Source organism: Myotis nattereri (genome assembly GCF_964212035.1).
Source record: "Myotis nattereri genome assembly, chromosome: 1".
NCBI classification, from domain to species: Eukaryota; Metazoa; Chordata; class Mammalia; order Chiroptera; family Vespertilionidae; genus Myotis; species Myotis nattereri.
Window position 1 is genome coordinate 76,537,246 of NC_138075.1, and position 19,595 is coordinate 76,556,840.

At 42.4% G+C, this 19,595-nt stretch overlaps 1 protein-coding gene and 1 pseudogene across 2 annotated transcripts; one reads left to right on the plus strand and one right to left on the minus strand.

The window, feature by feature from the left end:
* The first annotated feature begins 8,230 nt into the window (after positions 1–8,230).
* On the plus strand, positions 8,231–9,093 carry LOC308533134 (small ribosomal subunit protein uS2-like; annotated as a pseudogene). Its single transcript has one exon. The product of its transcript is annotated as a small ribosomal subunit protein uS2-like (transcript).
* Positions 9,094–9,979: 886 nt separating this feature from the next.
* On the minus strand, positions 9,980–11,069 carry OR5AU1 (olfactory receptor family 5 subfamily AU member 1; the record flags this gene model as incomplete). Its single annotated transcript, XM_081082745.1, has 1 exon — positions 9,980–11,069. The coding sequence occupies exon 1, from the start codon at positions 10,913–10,915 to the stop codon at positions 9,980–9,982; it is 936 nt and encodes a 311-aa protein (XP_080938871.1). The 5' UTR covers positions 10,916–11,069.
* Positions 11,070–19,595: the final 8,526 nt, after the last annotated feature.

A 19,595-nucleotide genomic window follows, 5' to 3' on the forward strand; every position in this document is an offset into this window, starting at 1 on the left:
AGACACAAAAGGACACACATTGTATGATTCCATTAATCTGAAATACCTCAAATAGGCAAATTTATAGAAACAGAAAGCATGTCAGTGGTTGCCAAGGGCTGCGGGGAGTGACCGCTTACTGGCTACCGGGTTTCTTTCTGCAAAGCTGAAAATGTTCTGGAGCTAGATAATAGATGGTTATACAACACTTAGAATTTACTAAATGACACTGAACTGTACACTTTAAAATAATTAAAATGGTGAATTTTATGTTACGTAAATTTTGCTGCAATATTTGAAAGCACATTACAAAGCAATCGGTATATAGCTGGTTTTGTTTTTCTAAAATATATGCATAGAAAAAATGTAGAGGAATAAATATCAAATTACTCTGGTTGTCCATTGAGTAGTCATTTAGGACTACTGTTCTAATTATTCTGCAAAAATCCAGGATTACTTGAGTCCTTTTTAAATATATATATATTTATATATGATTTATATATGATTATATATATATATATATATATTGAAATCAATATATATATTGATTTCAGAGAAAAGAAGGGAGAGGGAGAAAGATAGAAATATCAATGATGAGAATCATGGATCAGCTACCTCCTGCATGCCCCCTACTGGGGATCAAGCCTGAAACCCAGGCATGTGCCCTAACTGGGAAACGAACTTTGACCTCCTGGGTCATAGGTTGACACTTAACCACTGAGCAATACTGGCTGGGCTACTTGAGTCCTTTTTAAAACATGTTGTAGAATAATATTTAATGAAATAAAGGAGTGTTTGTCTATCATATGTTAATATATTATTAAACCAAAACAGTATATTTGAATGATGACAATTTCATTATAAAAAACACCGATTGCATAGGGGGAAAAACTTACTGGAATTGTATATGCCAACATATAATGGTTACGTTTGAGTGGAGTGAATATAGGTGAATTTTCAAAATTCCTCCAGCGAGGAATTTTGGGTTCAAAATATTTATTAAAGGTTTTTCTTATATTAAGCCAAAAACTCTTCTTTTAAAAAAATGCTTTTTATTGCCAAAACCAGTTTGGCTCAGTGGATAGAGCGTCGGCTTGCGGACTGAAGGGTCCCAGGTTCGATTCCGGTCAGGGGCATGTACCTGGATTGCGGGCACATCCCCAGTGGAAGATGTGCAGGAGGCAGCTGATCTATGTTTCTCTCTCATCGATGTTTCTAACTCTCTATCTCTCTCCCTTCCTCTCTGTAAAAAATCAATAAAATATATTTTTTAAAAATGCTTTTTATTGATATTTTGAGAGAGAGAGGGGGGAGGGGGAAGAGAGAGGGAAAGAGAAAGAGAGAGAGAGAGAGAGAGAGAGAGAGAGAGAGAGAGAGAGAGAGAGAGAAACACTGATCAGTTGCCTCCCAAAACCACCCCAATCGGGGACTGAATCCACAACCAGAATCGAACCGGTGGCCTTGCAGTGCACAGAAGACGCTCAACCAAATGAGCCCTCTGGCCAGGGCCAAAAACCCTTCTTACTTCTTAAATGAAACTTTTATTTGGGGAAAAATGGAAAGATATAGTTTTAAAGGTAAATAACACCAAAGACTCTGGAAACTATTAAAGTGAAGGAGGAAGAGAATTTCAGAGATAAGTAAGCATGTACTTAGAAATAAAAAAATCTCTTGCATGGCTAACTAAGTCAAAAAAATATTGTAGGGAAGAAATGCCTTTTGAAAAGGGAAAAGCAAGCAAAGAGAATAAGAATGCAATAAAACCATCTGAAGAGAGACAGACTATACCCTGGCCAATGTGTTCAGTGGTTAGAGCATCGGCCTGCGCACCCAGGAGTCTCGGGTTTGATTCCTTGTCAAGGGCATGTACCTCAGTTGCAGGCTTGCTCCTCACTCCCAGTCGGGGCGCACACGAGAGGCAACCTATCCATGTTTCTCTCTTTCTCTCTCTCCCCCTCCTTCCCTCCCTTCTACTCTCTCTGGAAAGCAATGGAAAAAATATCCTCCGGTGGGGATAAAACAAAAAAAAAGAGGTACAGACTAGAAGTTTCATTTGCAATAGATTGCAACAAACAATATCAGGGAATTTAAAAAGAATTCAGGGAAGGAACTAGAACATTTGTCCAAACCTGTAACCTCTGATACTGGGTTGCAGGATGGATGGGCTGCAAATGAGGTTTGTGCTCATAAAAAAGGACCCAACCAACAGATATGTGATATATAGTTATAAGGGAAATACAGATAAAACTATGAGGGAAATGCAAGTCAAAACCACAATGAAGAAGTACAAATTGGTAGTTACAAAATAGTCATGGGAATATAGTGAATATATTCAAGAATATGGTAATAACTATATATGGTGCCAGGTGAGTACTGAAAACATCAGGGGGAACACTTTGTAAAGTACACCTGAAACTAATACAAAGTAATATTGAATGTAAACTGTAATCCAATATAATAAAGAGGTAATATGCAAATTAACCCTCACACCCTCACAAGATGGCTGCCTAAGACCAGGCCAGCAGGGGGGTTAGTGAGGGACAATGAAATAACTGAACAAGGAGGCTGCATAGGGCAACCAGGCTGGCAGGGGGGGCATAAGGGGTGACTAGGCCAGCAGGGGGGTAGTTTGGGGTGACAAGGCTGACGGGGAGGGGGGCAGTTTGGGGTGACCAGGCTTTCGGGCAGGTGAGCAATTAGGAGCCAGCAGTCCAGGATTGTGAGAAGGATGTCCCCCAAGGGGTCCCGGATTGGAGATGGTACAGGCTGGGCTGAGGGGACCCCGGCCCTGTGCACGAATTTCGTGCACCGGGCCTCTAGTTGAAAAACAAAATAAAAAACAACAATGATAGACTACCTCACACTGGTTAAATGATTATTAATAGGACAAGAAATAAGTGCAGGAGGGAATGTAGAGAAAAGAAACCTTCATACACTGCTGGAGGGAATGTAAATTGGTACAGCCACAATGAAAATCAGTATGGAGGTTCCTCAAAAAATTACGAATAGAGCTGTCATCCAGCCGGCATGGCTCAGTGGTCAAGCATTGACCTGTGAACCAGGAGGTCATGGTTCAATTCCCGGTCAGGGCACATGCCGGGGTTGTGGGCTCGATCCCCTGTGGGATGCATGCAGGAGGCAGCCAATCAATTATTCTCTCTCATTATTCATGTTTCTATCATTCTCTTTCCTTTCCTCTCTGAAATCAATTATATATATATATATATATATATATATATATATATATATATATATAGTGCACTCGGGGTGGTCCCTCAGCCTGGCCTGTGCCCTTGATCAGTCCAGGAGCCCTGGAGAGCCGGGTGCGGGATGAGAGGCTCCTGCCACCACAGCTGTGCTCGCTAGCCATGAGCCCAGCTTCTGGTTGAGCGGCACTCCCTCTGTGGGAGCACACTCACCACCAGGGGGCAGCTTCTGCATTGAGCGTCTTCCCCCTGGTGGTCAGTGTGCATCATAGCGACCAGTCATTCTGCTGCTCAGTCGATTTGCATATTAGCCTTTTTTTAAAATAATTTTTATTGCTTGAAGTATTGCAAAGAGTATTACATATGTCTCCTTTTTTCCCCCCCTGACATTCCCCCGGCCCCTACCCCCTAGTGTCTTTTGTTGCATATTAGCCTTTTATTATATAGGATATATATATATATATATATATAGAGAGAGAGAGAGAGAGAGAGAGAGAGAGAGAGAGAGAGAGAATAGAGCTACCATATGATCCAGCAATTACTCTTCTGGGTATCTAGCTACCTGGAAATTTTGAAAACAGTTATTCATAACAATATATGTAACACTATGTTTATTACAGCATTATTCACAATAGCCAAGACATGGAAACAACCTAAGTGTCCTTTGACAGATGATTAAAGTATACCTAATATATATATAGTGGAATGTTACTCAGCCATAAGAAGATAAAATATTGCCATTTGTGACAACATGGATAAATCTGCAGAACATTATCTTAAGTGAAATATATCAGGCAGAAAAGGACAAGAATCATATTATTTCACTCATATGTGGGGTATAAAACAAAAAGTAAATGAACATACAAAACAAACTAACCAAAAAAACCAAACTCATAGACACAGACAACAGAATGGTGGTTACCAGAGGAGAGGGCACGGGGAGGACTAAGCTTATAAAGGGATCAAATACATGGTGATGGGAGGAGACTAGACTTCTGGTGGTGAGCACACAATGGGATATATGTGTCATATTACAAAGTTTTATGCCTGAAATGTATATAATGTCATTAACTAACGTTACTCCAATACATTTCATAAAAGGGCCTGAGAAATAGCAGTTATGAGCAACCATGTAGCATAATAATAATACCACCTTCATTTCTAAACGTTTTTTTCATTTTACGAGATCAATGCACCTTTTTTAAAAATATGTTTTCATTGATTTTGAGAGAGAGAGAGAGAGAAAGGGAGATGGGTAAAGAGATAGAAACATTGATGAGAGAGAAACATCATCGATTGGCTGCCTCCTGTGCGCCCCCCAATGGGGGTCGAGCCTGCAACCCGGGCATGTGCCCTGACCAGGAATCAAACTGTGACCTCCTGGTTCAAGGTCAACATGCAACCATGAAGCCACACCAGCCAGGACCACCTTCATTTCTAATCAGATTTACATCTATCCTTGTTATGTTTACTGTGTGCTTGACACTGTCTTAAACACTTACAGTCTTTTAACTCAACACTCCTAGGAAGCAGGCACTATTATCCCTGCCCTGCAGAGACGGAAAATGAAGCACAAGAAGGTTAAGTAATGTCACACGGCTAGTCCGTGAAAGAGGCAATTCACCTCCAGAAGCCCTTACTCTAGCGTTCATGCACTTTAACCAGCATGTCATGCTGCCTCTGTGGCCAACAGTGATTCACAAAGGAAGTTCAGGAGGGCAAAGCTATTTTCATAATAATACTAAGATTCTTTCCTCCTTTTCGTTCTCATGCTCTTATGAGTACACAGAAGAGCTTTCCAGAGGCTACGGGAAGTATACTGATATCACTTTAATGACTAATAGAAAATGTGTTTATATCATCTTGTGTTTGCTAGGATTTTCTAAGGCAAGCTCTTTGGGTCCTGAAACCAAAACATTTGAGCACCATTGCCCTAAGGCAATGATTTTCAACCTTCTTCATGTCATGGCCCATATAAACTAATGACTAAAATTCTGCGGCACACCAAAAAAAAAATTTTTTTGTCGATCTGATCAAAAAAATGGTATAATATGTTTTAATCCTCACCCAAGGATATGTTTTTATTGATTTGAAAGAGAGAGGAAGGGGGGAAGAGAGAAACATCCATTGGTTGCCTCCCATACACACCCCAACCTAGGATCAAACCCAAACCTGAAATCTTTTTATTTTAATATGTTTTTATTGATTTCAGAGAGAGAGAGGGAGAGGGTGAGAGAGATAGAAAGATCAATGATGAGCGACAACCATTGATCCATTGCCTCCTGCATTCCTCCTGCTGGGAACTGAGCCCACAACCAGGACATGTGCCCTGACTGTGACCTCCTGGTTCATGGATCAGTGCTCAACCACTGAGCCATACTGGCCAGGAGGAAACCCTAAATCTTTTGGTGTGTGGATGATTCTCCAACCAACTGAGCTACCTGGCTAGGGTGAAAAAATAGGTATAATTTTGATTCATTCACACCAGATGGCTATTGTTGTGTTGGCTGTTGTCATTTTTCATTTGACAATCTAAGGGAAAAAAGATTAGTGCCCCTGACTAAATAGTCAGGTATGGCATGTTTTAAAAATTCTCGTGGCACACTGGTTGAAAATCGTTGCCCTAAAGTAAAGGAGACATGGTTTCTGAAAGAATGATAAAGACTGATGCCAGAATTCATTCATTCATTTACTCATTCAATAATTCTTGAGCACTATATTCCAGGTGTTGTTCCAGATGTGGGGATTACAGTGGTGAACAAGAGTAGCATGGTCCCTTTACCCTTCGAGTTTGGTGCAATGTTCATAAAACATTAGGGTGCCTGGGAATCCCTTGGTAAACTAATTAAAAGTCCTCAATTCCCAGCTCAGTGGTTGAGCATCAATTCATGAACCAGGAGGCTACGGTTCCATCCCCAATCAGGTTACATACCAGGTTTTAGTCTTGAACCCCAGTAGGGGGCGTGCAGGATGCATAGGATCAATGATTCTCTCTCATCATTGATGTGTATCTTTCTCTGTCCCTTCCTCTCTGAAATCATTAAAAATATATTTAAAATAAGAAGGAATTGGAAAGCTAATTAAAGATCTACTTTTTTAAAAAGGCACCAGTTCCAGATGGGTTTATAGCTGAGAATCATTTTTAAGGAACAGATATTTCTGTCTTATTTAAATTATTCTATTGGAAAAGTTGAAAGAACTTAAATACATTTTATAAAACTAGTTTACCCTTAATACTAAAACACAATAAAGATAATACAAAAAGACCATAAAACCCGTGGCTCAGTGTTTGAGCATCAACCTATGAACCAGTAGAGTATGCTTCAATTCCTGGTCAGGGCACATGCCTGGGTTGAGGGCTCAATCCCCAGTGTGGGACGTGCAGGAGGCAGCCGATTAATGATTTGCTCTTATCATTTTTGTTTCTATCTCTCTCTCCCTCTCCCTTCCTCTCTGAAATCAATAAAAAATATATTTTAAAAAACGACCATAAACCAAGTTTATTTTTGAATATAGATGCCAAGACTCTAAATAATCTCTTTGCAAATCAGATCCAACTGTCTATTAAAAGAAAATCATTTTATGACCAAGTAGGATTCCAGGAAACAAAAGTGGTTTAACTTAAGGAAATCTATGTCTTCAATTTACCTCGGAAATATAATATAGGAGGAAGATTACATGACTATATCAAGTTATAGAAAAAGCATTTGATAAAAATTCAGCAGCCATTTCTAATAAGAACAGCTATTTATGCCAGGCATTCGTTCCAAAGGCTTTACTTGCATTAATTTATTTAATTCTCCTAACAACAACTGTATTGCTGCAATTATTTTTTATCCCTATATTACAAAGGAGAAAGGAACTCAATGAGGTTAAATAATGTCACACATATGGAAATGATGGAACCAGGATTTGAACCAATGTAGTGTGGCTCTAGAGCCCACATTCTTATCAGCTATACTACACCACCTCTAATAAAATCTCTAATTAGCACCAAAAGAAAATCACTATACTTAAATATGATCAACGTTAATTATTAAAGGCTAACAGTAAAGTCTATTAGGAAAGGAGAAGTTGCCATTAAATTTAGGATTTTCAGGATTTTTGTGTGGGTGTGTCAATACATAGCACTATTCTTCCCCTCCTGATTCTAAACAATTTAGAAAAAGGATAAAATACAATCAGATAGACAGCAAAATATCAATTGTGTTACTGTTAAAGGCGAACGTATATGAATGGTATCTGTGGGAAAGTAGTCTTTATGAAACTGAACTCCAGAGTTAAGCAGACTTTGCTGAGCGAGTCATGGATTCACTGAGCCAGGGCAGGCTCCCCTCGCGAGGGGACTAGCCAAGCATGCCTGGTTCCTTTTCTTCACGTTTACCAAGGAGGACAAACAGCCCAGGAATATCATGCCTGATTGAGTTCCCTCTGTCTGATTTAATTAAAAATGTTTAGTTTAATTCAATCACAACTTACAAATTACCAGGCACAGAATGCTAGCAGGGACAACAGTCTTTGAGAAAGGCAAAATACGTTCGCCTCATTCTCACTGTGGTGCGCTTAGATAGCAGCTTAGGGGTGCTGCTATAAAGGAAAAGGTGAGGGAACAGACCAATGACTATTATATGCTGAATGTTTTACCTGCAGTATCTGAGTACTTAATTTAAAACTCACACCTCTTAGCCCTGGCTGGGTAACTCAGCTGGTTAAAGCATTGTCCCGATATGCCAAGATTGCGGGTTTGATCCCCAGTCAGGGCACATACAAGAATCAACCAATGAATGCATAAATACTTGGAACAACAAATTGATGTTTCTCTCTCTCCCTCTCTAAAAGTCTATTTACATTTTTTAAAAATCTTTATTGTTGAAATTATTACACAGGTTCCCTTTGTTCCCCCATTGACCCTTCTAGCGTGCCCCCATATTTAAAAAAATTTTTAAACCACACCAATTAAAATGCGAGACATCATCTTTTCCGTGCTACCCAGAGAGGTGCCCACAGTGTTGTTCTGGGTTTCCACATGAAGGGAAACGTTCACAATGTCCGGAGCCCTTGATGTCCCACAGATGGAGGAGGATGTCCTTACGTTCCTTGCAGCAGGACCCCACTTAGGTGGCACTAACTTTGATTTCAAATGAAACAGAACATCTACAAAAGGAAGCGTGGTGGTGTCTGCATCATCAATCTGAAGAGAACCTGGGAGAGCCTCTGCTGGCAGCTCGTGCCACTGTTGCCATTGAAACCCCCGCTGAGGTCAGTGTCACATCGTCCAGGAATACCGGCCAGCGAGCTGCGCTGACGTTTGCTGCTGCCATTGAAGCCACTGCTATAGCCGCTTCACTCCTGGAACCTCCACCACCCAGATCCAGGCTGCCTTCCGGGAGCTGGGACTTCTGGTGGTTACTGACCCCAGGACTGACCACCAGCCTCTCACAGAGGTGCCTTATGTTAACCTGCCTCCCCCTGCTCGGTGTATCACAGACTCTCCTCTGAGCTATGTGGGCATTGCCATCCCTTGCAACAACAGGGGGCTCGCTCAGTGGGTCTGCTGTGGTGGATGCTGGCCTGGGAAGTTCTGTGCATGTGCAGCACCGTCTCCCCTGACCACCCACGGGGAAGTCATGCCTGACCTCTACTTCTACAGAGACGGAAAATGAAGAGCAGGCCACCGCTGGAAAAGCTGTGACCAAGGAGGAGTTTCAGGGTGAATGGACTTCGGGTACCCAAGTTCACTGCTGCGTAACCTGAGGTCACAGAATGGTCTGAAGGCACAGGTACCCTCTGTGCCTATTCAGACGTTTCCTATTGAAACCTGCAGTGCTCAGCTGCCACTGAAGGCTGGTCTCCAGCCCCCACTGCTCAGCCCACTGAATGGGTAGGAACAACCATTGAGCGGTCTTAAGCTGTTCTTCCATAGACTCTTAAACAGAATAGAAATAAGGTTGACAGAAGATAGAGTTCTAAAAGTTGTGTACGTTAAAAAAAAAAAAAAAAAAAAAAAAAAAAAGATGAGCCCAATTGGCGTGGTTCAGTGATTGAGCATCGACCTGTGAACCAGGAGTTCACAGTTTGATTCTGGTCAAGGCACACGCCCAGGCTGGGAGCTCAATCCCTGTTGTGGGGCATGTAGGAGGCAGCCAATCAATGATTCTCTCTCAATATTGATGTTTCTACCTTTCTCTCCCTCTCCCTTCCTCTCTGAAATCAATAAAAAAAATACATTTTTTAAAAAGTAAAAGAACAAAAACAAATTAAAAACAAAAGATGAGACATCTGTGATTCTTAATATGCCCAAGCTTATTCAGTTTGAAAGTGACCAAGTAGTGATTTGGCTAGGGGGAAAAGTCAGCAAAGACAATGAAACGTCATGTGAACTTTTGAAGTTGTTGTTACAGTATGATTCAAATAAATAGACAATCCAAAAAATGTCTAAGCCAAGGAGTCATTTTTTACAAAGAGGAGATTCTAAAGAATCAACCAAGGTCTTTGAATTAGTTAAGGGGGAACTTTACCATGAAGAACATAAATGCCAGTTTCTAACAATAGAGTGAAATGTTCATAAACATGGATATATGAATGAATCATATGAAAAAAGTCACTTCTTTCTTGTCTCTATGACACCACCAACTCTTTCTACAGCAGGCTGGCAGGCTGGTGCAGAAGCACCTGCGTCTAGACCAGAGAGCATGCCCACTGCTCCCTGGGTGAGCATGGGAATGTGCTCAGATTAGCACCACATGAGGTAAAGTTTCCTCGGCTTCCTAAAGGTATGCAGTAACGAGTTGAGATCATTCCATTATTTTCCTGCTCCAAACCTTTCTTAAAGCTTCCTTCACATCCTTGTTTCTCAAAGAGTAGATAAGGGGGTTCAGCATTGGGATCACCACCGTGTAGATCACTGCGACTGTGCGGTCTTGGGCCAGGGAGTAGCTGGACCTGGGGCGCAGGTACATAAAAAGTGTTGTGCCATAGAAGAGACACACAGCGGTGAGGTGAGAAGCACAGGTGGAAAAGGCCTTGAACCTGCCCTGGGCTGAATTCATTCTCAGGATGGTGAAGAGAATTAAGAGGTAGGAAACCAAAATGGTGAGGGTGCAGCTCAAAAGGTTGAAACCAGCAAAGATAAACATCAGGATCTCACACAGTGAGGTGCTCACACAAGACAGAGACAGGATGGGCGGTCCATCACAGAAGAAATGTGTGACCACGTGAGCACCACAGAATTTCAAACTGAAGATACAGCTTGTGTGGATAAGAGAATTGAGGAATCCTGCACCATAGGAGCCTACAATCAGAGAGACACAGACCTCAGGAGACATGGTGACAGGGTAGAGCAGGGGGTTACAAACAGCAGCGTAGCGGTCGTAGGCCATGGCAGCAATGAGATAGCACTCACTGGTGGCGAAACCAGCATAGAAGAACATCTGAGCCATGCAGCCAAGATAGGAGATCACCTTCCTCTTGGCCAAGAAGTTCACCAGAGTCTGGGGGACAACCGTGGAGGAATACCAGAAATCCAAGAAGGACAGGCTTTTCAGGAGAGAGTACATGGGTGTGCTCAGGGTGGCACTCACATGGATCAGAAGGAACATGACCAGATTCCCCAGCAGAGTGACGATGTACATGCCCAGGAACACCACGAAGAGCAGTGTCTGGAGCTGGGGGTCACTGGTGAGGCCCAAGAGCTCAAATTCCATCTCTTGGCTCAGGTTTGCTCCTTTCATATTTCTCAGATGCTCTGGGTGTGGAGAATGGAGAGCACCAGAAATGAGGCAGAGCACCCAAGTGGTCTCACTAGATTTAGTTCTGGCCTGAGGACAGCCTTCTGGAGACTGGTCTGACTGAGGAAGTCTGGTTTTGTAGATGGAACTCAGTCATAAAGAATGTCTTCTCACCCTGGCTGGTGTTTCTCAGTGGTTACAGCATCGACCTACACACTGAAGGGTCAGGGGTTTGATTCCTGGTCAACTCCATGTACCTGGGTTGCAGCTTCCATCCCCAGCGCATGCAGGAGGTGACCAATCAATGTGTCACTTTTTCTCTCTCTCTCCCTTCTTCCTTTACTTCCACTCTCTCTAAAATCAATGGAGGAAATATCCTCAGGTGAGGATTAACAACAAAAATAAATAAAATAAATTTTTTAAAAAGAAAGTCTTCTTTACTTATTGGTTAATTGGGAAGCATTACTTGAGGACCAATGGAAAATATTAAAAAATATATACACAATTTGGTCTCTCAGGAATCTTAAAAAATTCTAAATAACCAAACAGTTACTTATCAAATATATATTGACCGCCTTCCATATGCTTAGCTCTGTGTTCCCCTGTCAGGAATTCAAGAGTGTCTGACCTTGCCCTGGCTGGTTTGGCTCAGTGGATAGAGCATCAGCCTGTGGACTGAAGGGTCCCGGGTTCGATTCCAGTCAAGGACACATGCCCGGGTTGCAGGCTTGATCCCCAGTGGGGGGCATGCAGGAGGCAGCTGATCAACGATTCTCTCTCGTTATTGATGTTTCTATCTCTCCCTCTCCCTTCCTCTCTGGAATCAATAAAAAAATATTTTTAAAAAAAAAAGAGTGTCTGACCTTCTTAGAGACAGTATATTTCGTGTTTAAACACACAGGCTCTGGTGTCAGACAGCCCACGTTCCGAGCCGAAACCTTCTATTTGTTTTACTGTGGAAACGTTATTTGACCATTCCGAGTTTCAGGTTTCTCATCTGTAAAATAGGGATAATACCATTAATCTCAAAAGATTGTTGTAAAAATGCAATGAGTTAATCCATGTAAAGCATTTAAATAAAGCCTGGTACATGAAAAAAATTAAAGAATGTTAGCTTTGAATATTCTAAGCTAAGTTGGGGAGATAGACCTAACACAGGATTGATAAAACGAAACAACAACTCCCTGGCCAGTGCAGTTCAGTTGGTTGAGCAGCATCCCATGCACCAAAAGGCCATGGGTTTGATTCCCTGTCGGCACATACCTAGACTGCACATTCAGTCCCTGGTTGGGGCGCACACGGAGGGCAACTGATAGATGTTTCTCTCCCTTCCTCTCTCTTTAGAATCAATAAAAACATCCTCTCGGATGAGGATAAAAGCAAACAAACAAAAACCATGAGTGCAAATTTGAACAGAGGGCATCGGTAGCTTCGTTTAGAGCATCTGGAGCATATCTCTGATTTAGTTGATGTCTCTGAAATGTAACATTCAGACATTCTTAACCCAACAGCTTCTAATTTATAATGAACCCCATTATTGCAGTGATGTGGAAGCGCTAGATTTGGGTTGCAAATGGCATCAGCCCCATTGGTGTCAAAAGCAAACTCAGCTTCAAGGCAAATAACAAGGACTTCAGAGAAATGACTGTAAAATCCCAGTGAAGCGTGGAGTCATACTTCTTGAGACCCAGTTTCACACCTGTCCTCAGTAGACTGTTTTGGCGTGGGTAGTAGGTCTGCAAGTATCTCTCTGATTTAAAGAATGGACAAAACAAGGAACGTGGCCAATACTCAAGGTAGGGTAGATGAGGTGGGGAGGTGTGATGGGATCGAGTAGGGGGGTGGCTGATCAGATCCCCCAGATGTATGACTTGCTTTAAATCCAATCTCTTTCTTTCCCAACCCTTTTTTCTCTCATCTCTCTTCTCCAAGCTGCACTAAATTCAAAATTATTCAGAATATAGTCAATCAAGAAACTGGAGAAATTGGCATCTCTGACAGTTTTTCAAAGATTTCTAGAATAACTGCTATTTCTGCTGACTGCAGTTTGTACCTGTGAATGAAAACCAAGAAGAAAACAGAAGGGAGGCCTTATAGGGAACTGAATTGGGAGTGAGGTAAGTAGGAGTGAGAGCAGAAGCCTGGGCCTGTAGCTGAGGGAGGAGCAGGCAAGGGGCTTTATTTATACATCCTTCACAGCCTTCTCCCTGGAATAGGAGAATGGGGACACAGGGAGCAGGCAGCCAGAGGACGCAGCCAGTGACTCTGAGCAACAGTGGTCCCAAACAATAGTTCTTTTTTTAAAAAAACCCAAAACATATTTTATTGATTTTTTTGCAGAGAGGAAGGGAGAGGGATAGAGAGTTAGATACATCAATGAGAGAGAATCATCGATCAGCTGTCTCCTGCACACACCCCACTGGATGTGCCTGCAACCAAGGTACATGCCCTTGACCAGAATCAAACCTGGGACCTTTCAGTCCACAGGCCGACGCCCTATCCACTGAGCCAAACCGGTTAGGGCCCAAACAATAGTTCTTAAACATTAAAGTGCCTTGCCCAAGGGCCACTGGAGAAGCTGCAAATTCTAGGGCTCAACCTCAGAAACTAGACCTATTGATTCCAACAGGTGCATAGCTGGGCCCCAAATCAGGTGACTCTAAAACAGGTTGTATCTGAACCACAGTTTGAGAAACACTAAGCCATGAGGTACCTGCACAAGTGCACATGTCTTCCTGAGCCACATGTAAATGTCCTTTTTTAACTTGCTAAGATTCTCCAAGTCCTGGAGGGAAAGCCTGTAGGTAGCATGGCTTTCCTGGACATTCTCTTGCTTACAGAATGTGGATTAGTAGTGAACAATTCCCAGAAATCTGAGTATTACCTGATGATAAACACCTGAGGAGATCCTCCTTCAAAGTTGCTTGAGATGTTCTTAAGCAAACCATTTAATTCCAGCACAGTACATGACTGGATGGCAGAGCTATTGCTCTGGGGGTCAGAAGACAAGCCTTCAGGAGAAAAACAGTAAAGATAAAGCCAGACTCATTGGGTTTATAGATTGAGTCTGGGAATCAGAGTCCTCTACTGACTTTAACCACTCACGTGGTGAGGGGAGTGAGGCAGCCCCACTCCCGGCAAGGCCCTCGCAACTGATCCCATACTGGCGGGAGATATCCCAGAGTCATCTTTTCCCCTGGGGAGGATGATGTACATCATTGATGAGGGTTTAGAAGGCAGGCCAGGAAGTCAAAGTAATTGGCCCCATGTAGACCATTAATGTGTTTACAAAATTATTAGCACCTCCTAGAGTCTCTACTCCTGGGAATCAGGTGACTGGGAAATTGGGAGTGAAGGTAATGGAGCCACACCAGGTCCCTGCCAATAATGCTGATCATTAGCCCCAGAGGACTGCTCTACCTGAACTCCAAACTTAACACCAGGTACTTGTTATCTGTATTTCCTCCACACGAGAAAACCAAGTTTTTACAGGTTTTCTTTCTTCTATGCCAGCTACCCAATTTAGACTGAGGACCTCCTCATTCATCAAGATCATAGTAAAATGTAGAGGTATATTATATTGTTCCCAAATATTTGGGGATTTTCTAGAGATTCTTACTGACTTCTAATTTAATAGCATGTGGTCAGAGAACATACTTTTTCTGATTTAAATGCTTTCAAAGTTATTGAAACTTGTTTTAGGGACCAGAATACTGTCTCTGTTGGTGAATGTTCCTTGTCCACTTGAAAAGAATGCATGACCTGCTGTCATCCTGTAGAGGGGTCTATCATTGTCAGTTAGGTCAAGTTGTTGATAGTGTTATTCGTATCTGCTTCTATATCCTTTCTAATGCTCTGCCTAATTGTTCTATCAAGAATTGAAAAGGGAGTATACTGAAATCTCTATCTGTAGTTGTAAATTTATTTCTCCTTGGAGTTCTTCAGTTTTTGCTTCATGTATTTTGAAGTTCTGTTATTAGATACATAAACACTAAATACTGTTATGTCTTGTTGAAAAAAATTTTAACTTCCATGGCTGGAAGTCTTTTAAAAAGAAAGGGTCAGCCCTAGCTAATTTGGCTCAGTGGATAGAGTGTCGGCCTACGGACTGAAGGGTCCCGGGTTCGATTCCAGTCAAGGGCACATGCCCAGGTTGCAGGCTTGATCCCATTAGGGGGCATGCAGGAGGCAGCCAATCAATGATTCTCTCTCATCATTGATGTTTCTATCTCTCTATCCCTCTCCCTTCCTCTGTGGAAAAAAAAAATTATATATATATATATATATATATATGTTTGTTTTTTAAAAAGGACCAATGCTCTGGCTGATGTTTCTCAGTGGTTAGATTGTCAGCCTGAGCACTGAAGGCTCTTGGGTTCGATTCCCAGTCAAAGACACATCCCTGGCCCAGTCGGGGCACATGTAGGAGGCAACCAATTAATGTGTCTCTCTCACATCAGTGTTTTTCTCTTTCTTTCTCTCCCTCCCTCCCTTCCACTCTCTCTAAAAATATCCTTGGGTGAGGATTTAAAAAGAAGGGGGGGGTCTATTATTCCTAGTGTTAACATATGTAGTTAGAGATTAATAAAGGAAAGGAACAAGAGTAATCAGACATTATTAAGCATAATCAACGGGGGAGCATGAGCCTGCTTGTTTCACTAGGAAGTTACAACTTCACACACTCCCCAGGGAACCACCGTCCATTCCCCCACAGATCGCTGGGGGGAAAAATAAAACAATAAAGAGGGGGGTCAGCACCTGCGCAGTAGAAGTCAAAATGGCATGGTTGGAGGTGCTCTTATGAGGCATGCACAATAGGAGCCAAGGTGGTGACCATCGAGGCCTGCCAGTCTAGCCTGGGGAAAGGATCGGATTGGGTAAAAGACACAACCCCAGAAGACCTAGGTGGGACCTAGTGCAAGCTGTGAAAGCTTGGGAAGTTGATGGGTTGTTTTGAAAAAGCTTCTGGTCCTTCCCAAGCCTGATCATCCCAGGGAACAAAGCCTCTCTCTCTCTCTCTCTCTCTCTCTCTCTCTCTCTCTCTCTATATATATATATATATATATATATATATATATCCCCAGTAACATGTGCAACCAAGCAGGTTTAGCAGCCAACCGAGTCTGCAGCAGACGTCGCAGACTCCGAAGGACTAAGCTTCGATATGAAACAGACAATCTGGAGACTGGCCCTTGTGTTGGCCGTGACGAAGGCCAACTGGAGTTTTCCACGGCAGCACAGATGGAGACAAGACATTGGAAGCCCAGGGGCAGCCGTCTGTTTCCACCCGAATAAGTCTTGCCACGTCACCACCTCCCGTGGATGGGTCTGTAGAATGCTTTCCATGCAATCCTGAGAAAAAAGGTACAATTTCCACTGGCAGCACTAGCAAAACAAGGAGAAGGAGGAGGAGGCCAGTCTTGGGGCGTGGAGTCTAAACAGCCAGCAACATGGACAAATAGGAAAGACATATTCAACACCCAGGAGTTTGCAAGCATTTTTATATATCAAGTGTGTGTGTTTGTGTGTGTGTGTGTGTGTGTGTGTGTGTGTGTGTCGGCCGGGAGGGGGGATGTAAGTCGTTCTGAAAGAATTGACATTAGCCGTAGACAAAGGCGATAGGAGAAGGTGAGGAGCTAGTTCTGGGATGGATGCAGCAGTCCTGAAGCTCATGTGCCAATGAGAAGCGGAGGCTGCAGGGTCCCCCAGTGCCAGGCTGTGCTCTCCTTGGGACAGTCACAGAAATGGCCACCTGGAACGGCAGCAGATTGTAGGGATGTGAGCAGTCTTTTGTCAGAGCTGGTCCACGGCTACTAACAGGCTCGTTGTCCTGTCTCTTCCTCCTGCCACGGTAACTTCACTTTAGGACATCTCAGAATCTCTTTTCTTGTCAATCCTCTTTGATAAATTTGCCCATTTGTCATTATAACACAGCCTTCTTTATGCCTGCTAATATTTTTTGTTCTAAAACATACTTCCTGATATTAATATGGTCACTACAGTGTTATTTTTTATTACTTTTAGCCTGGTATACCTTTTCCATCTCTTCACGGTTAACCCTTTATTTTCAACCTTTCTGTGCCATTATATTTGCAGAATTTCCCCCAAGCAGACCTGAAACCTAGGTCTTTAGGATAATGATATGCCTGGAATATTGACTTCAGATGTAACTTGTCACACAGTAAGCGTTCAGGAGCTTTATCAGAACAGCTGGCATGGGCTAGGCAGAAATCAAACAAGCCTCATGAGTGGCAACTCTGAAAAGGACGGAATGGAGATCTGAAGGCCAGGGAGAAGGGTTCCACTGATAAAGTGCTGCAGTGCATTCTCTATGCAGGTATTACCTTTGTTCAGTTAGTTTGTCACACCCTGTATGTATTACAGTAAAGGAATTTGTGTCCTTCATGTGTGTCTGTTAGCTCGTTTCACATACGGTCATTTTGGAAACCAACACTCAACATTTCAGGTATGGCTTTTGTAAGTAGCAAGTATCTGGAATTCTCTCTTTTAACCAATCAGAGTATCTCTGCTTTTATATAGGTAAGATGTTGGAAGGTTTGGGTTCAGGCTTTTTTATTCTTTCTATTATTACTATTATTATTATTATTGGCTTAAAATTTATTTCTTCATAGAAATTTATTTCTGGAAGCAACAGGTCCAAAGTCAAGGTGTCTCGAGGGCCATATTTCCTCTGAAGGCTCCAGGAGAGAAGGAATCCTCTCTTGCCTCTTCCAGCTTCTGATGGCTCCAGGCGCTCCTTGGCTTGTAGCAACAGAGTTTCATTCTGTCTGTCTTCACATGGCCTCTCCTCTGTGAGTGCGGCATCTCTTTTGTCTCTTATTGGACTTGGGGCACACCAGGATAATTCAGATGATCTCATCTCAAGATTCTTAATTCAATTACATTTACAAAGACTTTTTCTTTTTTTTTAATATATATTTTATTGATTTTTTACAGAGAGGAAGGGAGAGAGATAGAGAGCCAGAAACATCGATGAGAGAGAAACATCGATCAGCTGCCCCCTGCACATCTCCTACTGGGGATGTGCCCGCAACCCAGGTACATGCCCTTGACCGGAATCGAACCTGGGACCTTTCAGTCTGCAGGCTGACGCTCTATCTATCCACTGAGCCAAACCGGTTTCGGCCAAAGACTTTTTCTTATTAAGAAAGCATTCACAGGGTTTTGCTCTTAGGACATGAACTTATTTTGTTTTGTTTGTTTTTTAATTAAATCTTTATTGTTCAGATTATTACATTTGTTCCTCTTTTTTCCCCCCCCATAGCTCCCCTCCATCCAGTTCCCACCCCGCCCCCGCCCTTACTCCCCACCCACTGTCCTCATCCATAGGTGCACGATTTTTGTCCAGTCTCTTCCCGCATCCCCCACACCCCTTTCCCCCCCCAAGAATAGTCAGTCCACTCCCTTTCTATGCCCCTGATTCTATTATAATCACCAGTTCATTCTGTTCATCAGATTATGTATTCTCTTGATTTTTAGATTCACTTGTTGATAGATGCATATTTGTTGTTCATAATTTGTATCTTTACCTTTTTCTTCTTCTTCCTCTTCTTTTTTTTTTAATATATTTTATTGATTTTTTTACAGAGAGGAAGGGAGAGGGATAGAGAGCTAGAAACATCGATGAGAGAGAAACATCGATCAGCTGCCTCCTGCACACTCCCACTGGGGATGTGCCCGCAACCAAGGTACATGCCCTTGACCGGAATCGAACCCGGGACCTCTCAGTCCTCAGGTCAATGCTCTATCCACTGAGCCAAACCGGTTTGGCCTTCTTCGTCTTCTTAAAGGATACCTTTCAGCATTTCATATAATACTGGTTTGGTGGTGATGAACTCCTTTAGCTTTTCCTTATCTGTGAAGCTCTTTATCTGACCTTCAGTTCTGAATGATAGCTTTGCTGGATAAAGTAATCTTGGTTGTAGGTTCTTGGTATTCATCACTTTGAATAATTCTTGACACTCCCTTCTGGCCTGCAAAGTTTCTGTTGAGAAATCAGCTGACAGTCGTATGGGTACTCCCTTGTATGTAACTGACTTTCTTTCTCTTGCTGCTTTTAAGAGTCTCTCTTTGTCTTTTGCTCTTGGCATTTTAATGATGATGTGTCTTGGTGTGGTCCTCTTTGGATTCCTTTTGTTTGGGGTTCTCTGCACTTCCTGGACTTGTAAGTCTATTTCTTTCACCAGGTAGGGGAAGTTTTCTGTCATTATTTCTTCAAATAGGTTTTCAATATCTTGCTCTCTCTCTTCTTCTGGCACCCCTATAATTTGGATGTTGGTACGCTTGAAGCTGTCCCAGAGGCTCCTTACACTATCTTTGTATTTTTGGATTCTTTTTTCATTTTGCTTTTCTGGTCGGGTGTTTTTTGCTTCTTTGTATGTCAAATCTTTGACTTGATTCTTGAGATCCTCTGGTCTGCTGTTGGGAGTCTGTATAATATTCTTTATTGCAGTCAGTGTATGCTTAATTTCTAGTTGGTCCTTTATTACATCGAGGGTCTCACTAGATTTCTTGAGGATCTCACTACATTTATCGGCGGTCACACCAGTCTTTTCGAGGGCCTTACTAAATTTATTGGCGGCTTCTAGACAGTTCTTGAAACACCTTAAAAGTGTGGTTTTGAACTCTATATCCAGCAGTTTTCTTTCCTCCATTTCTGTCA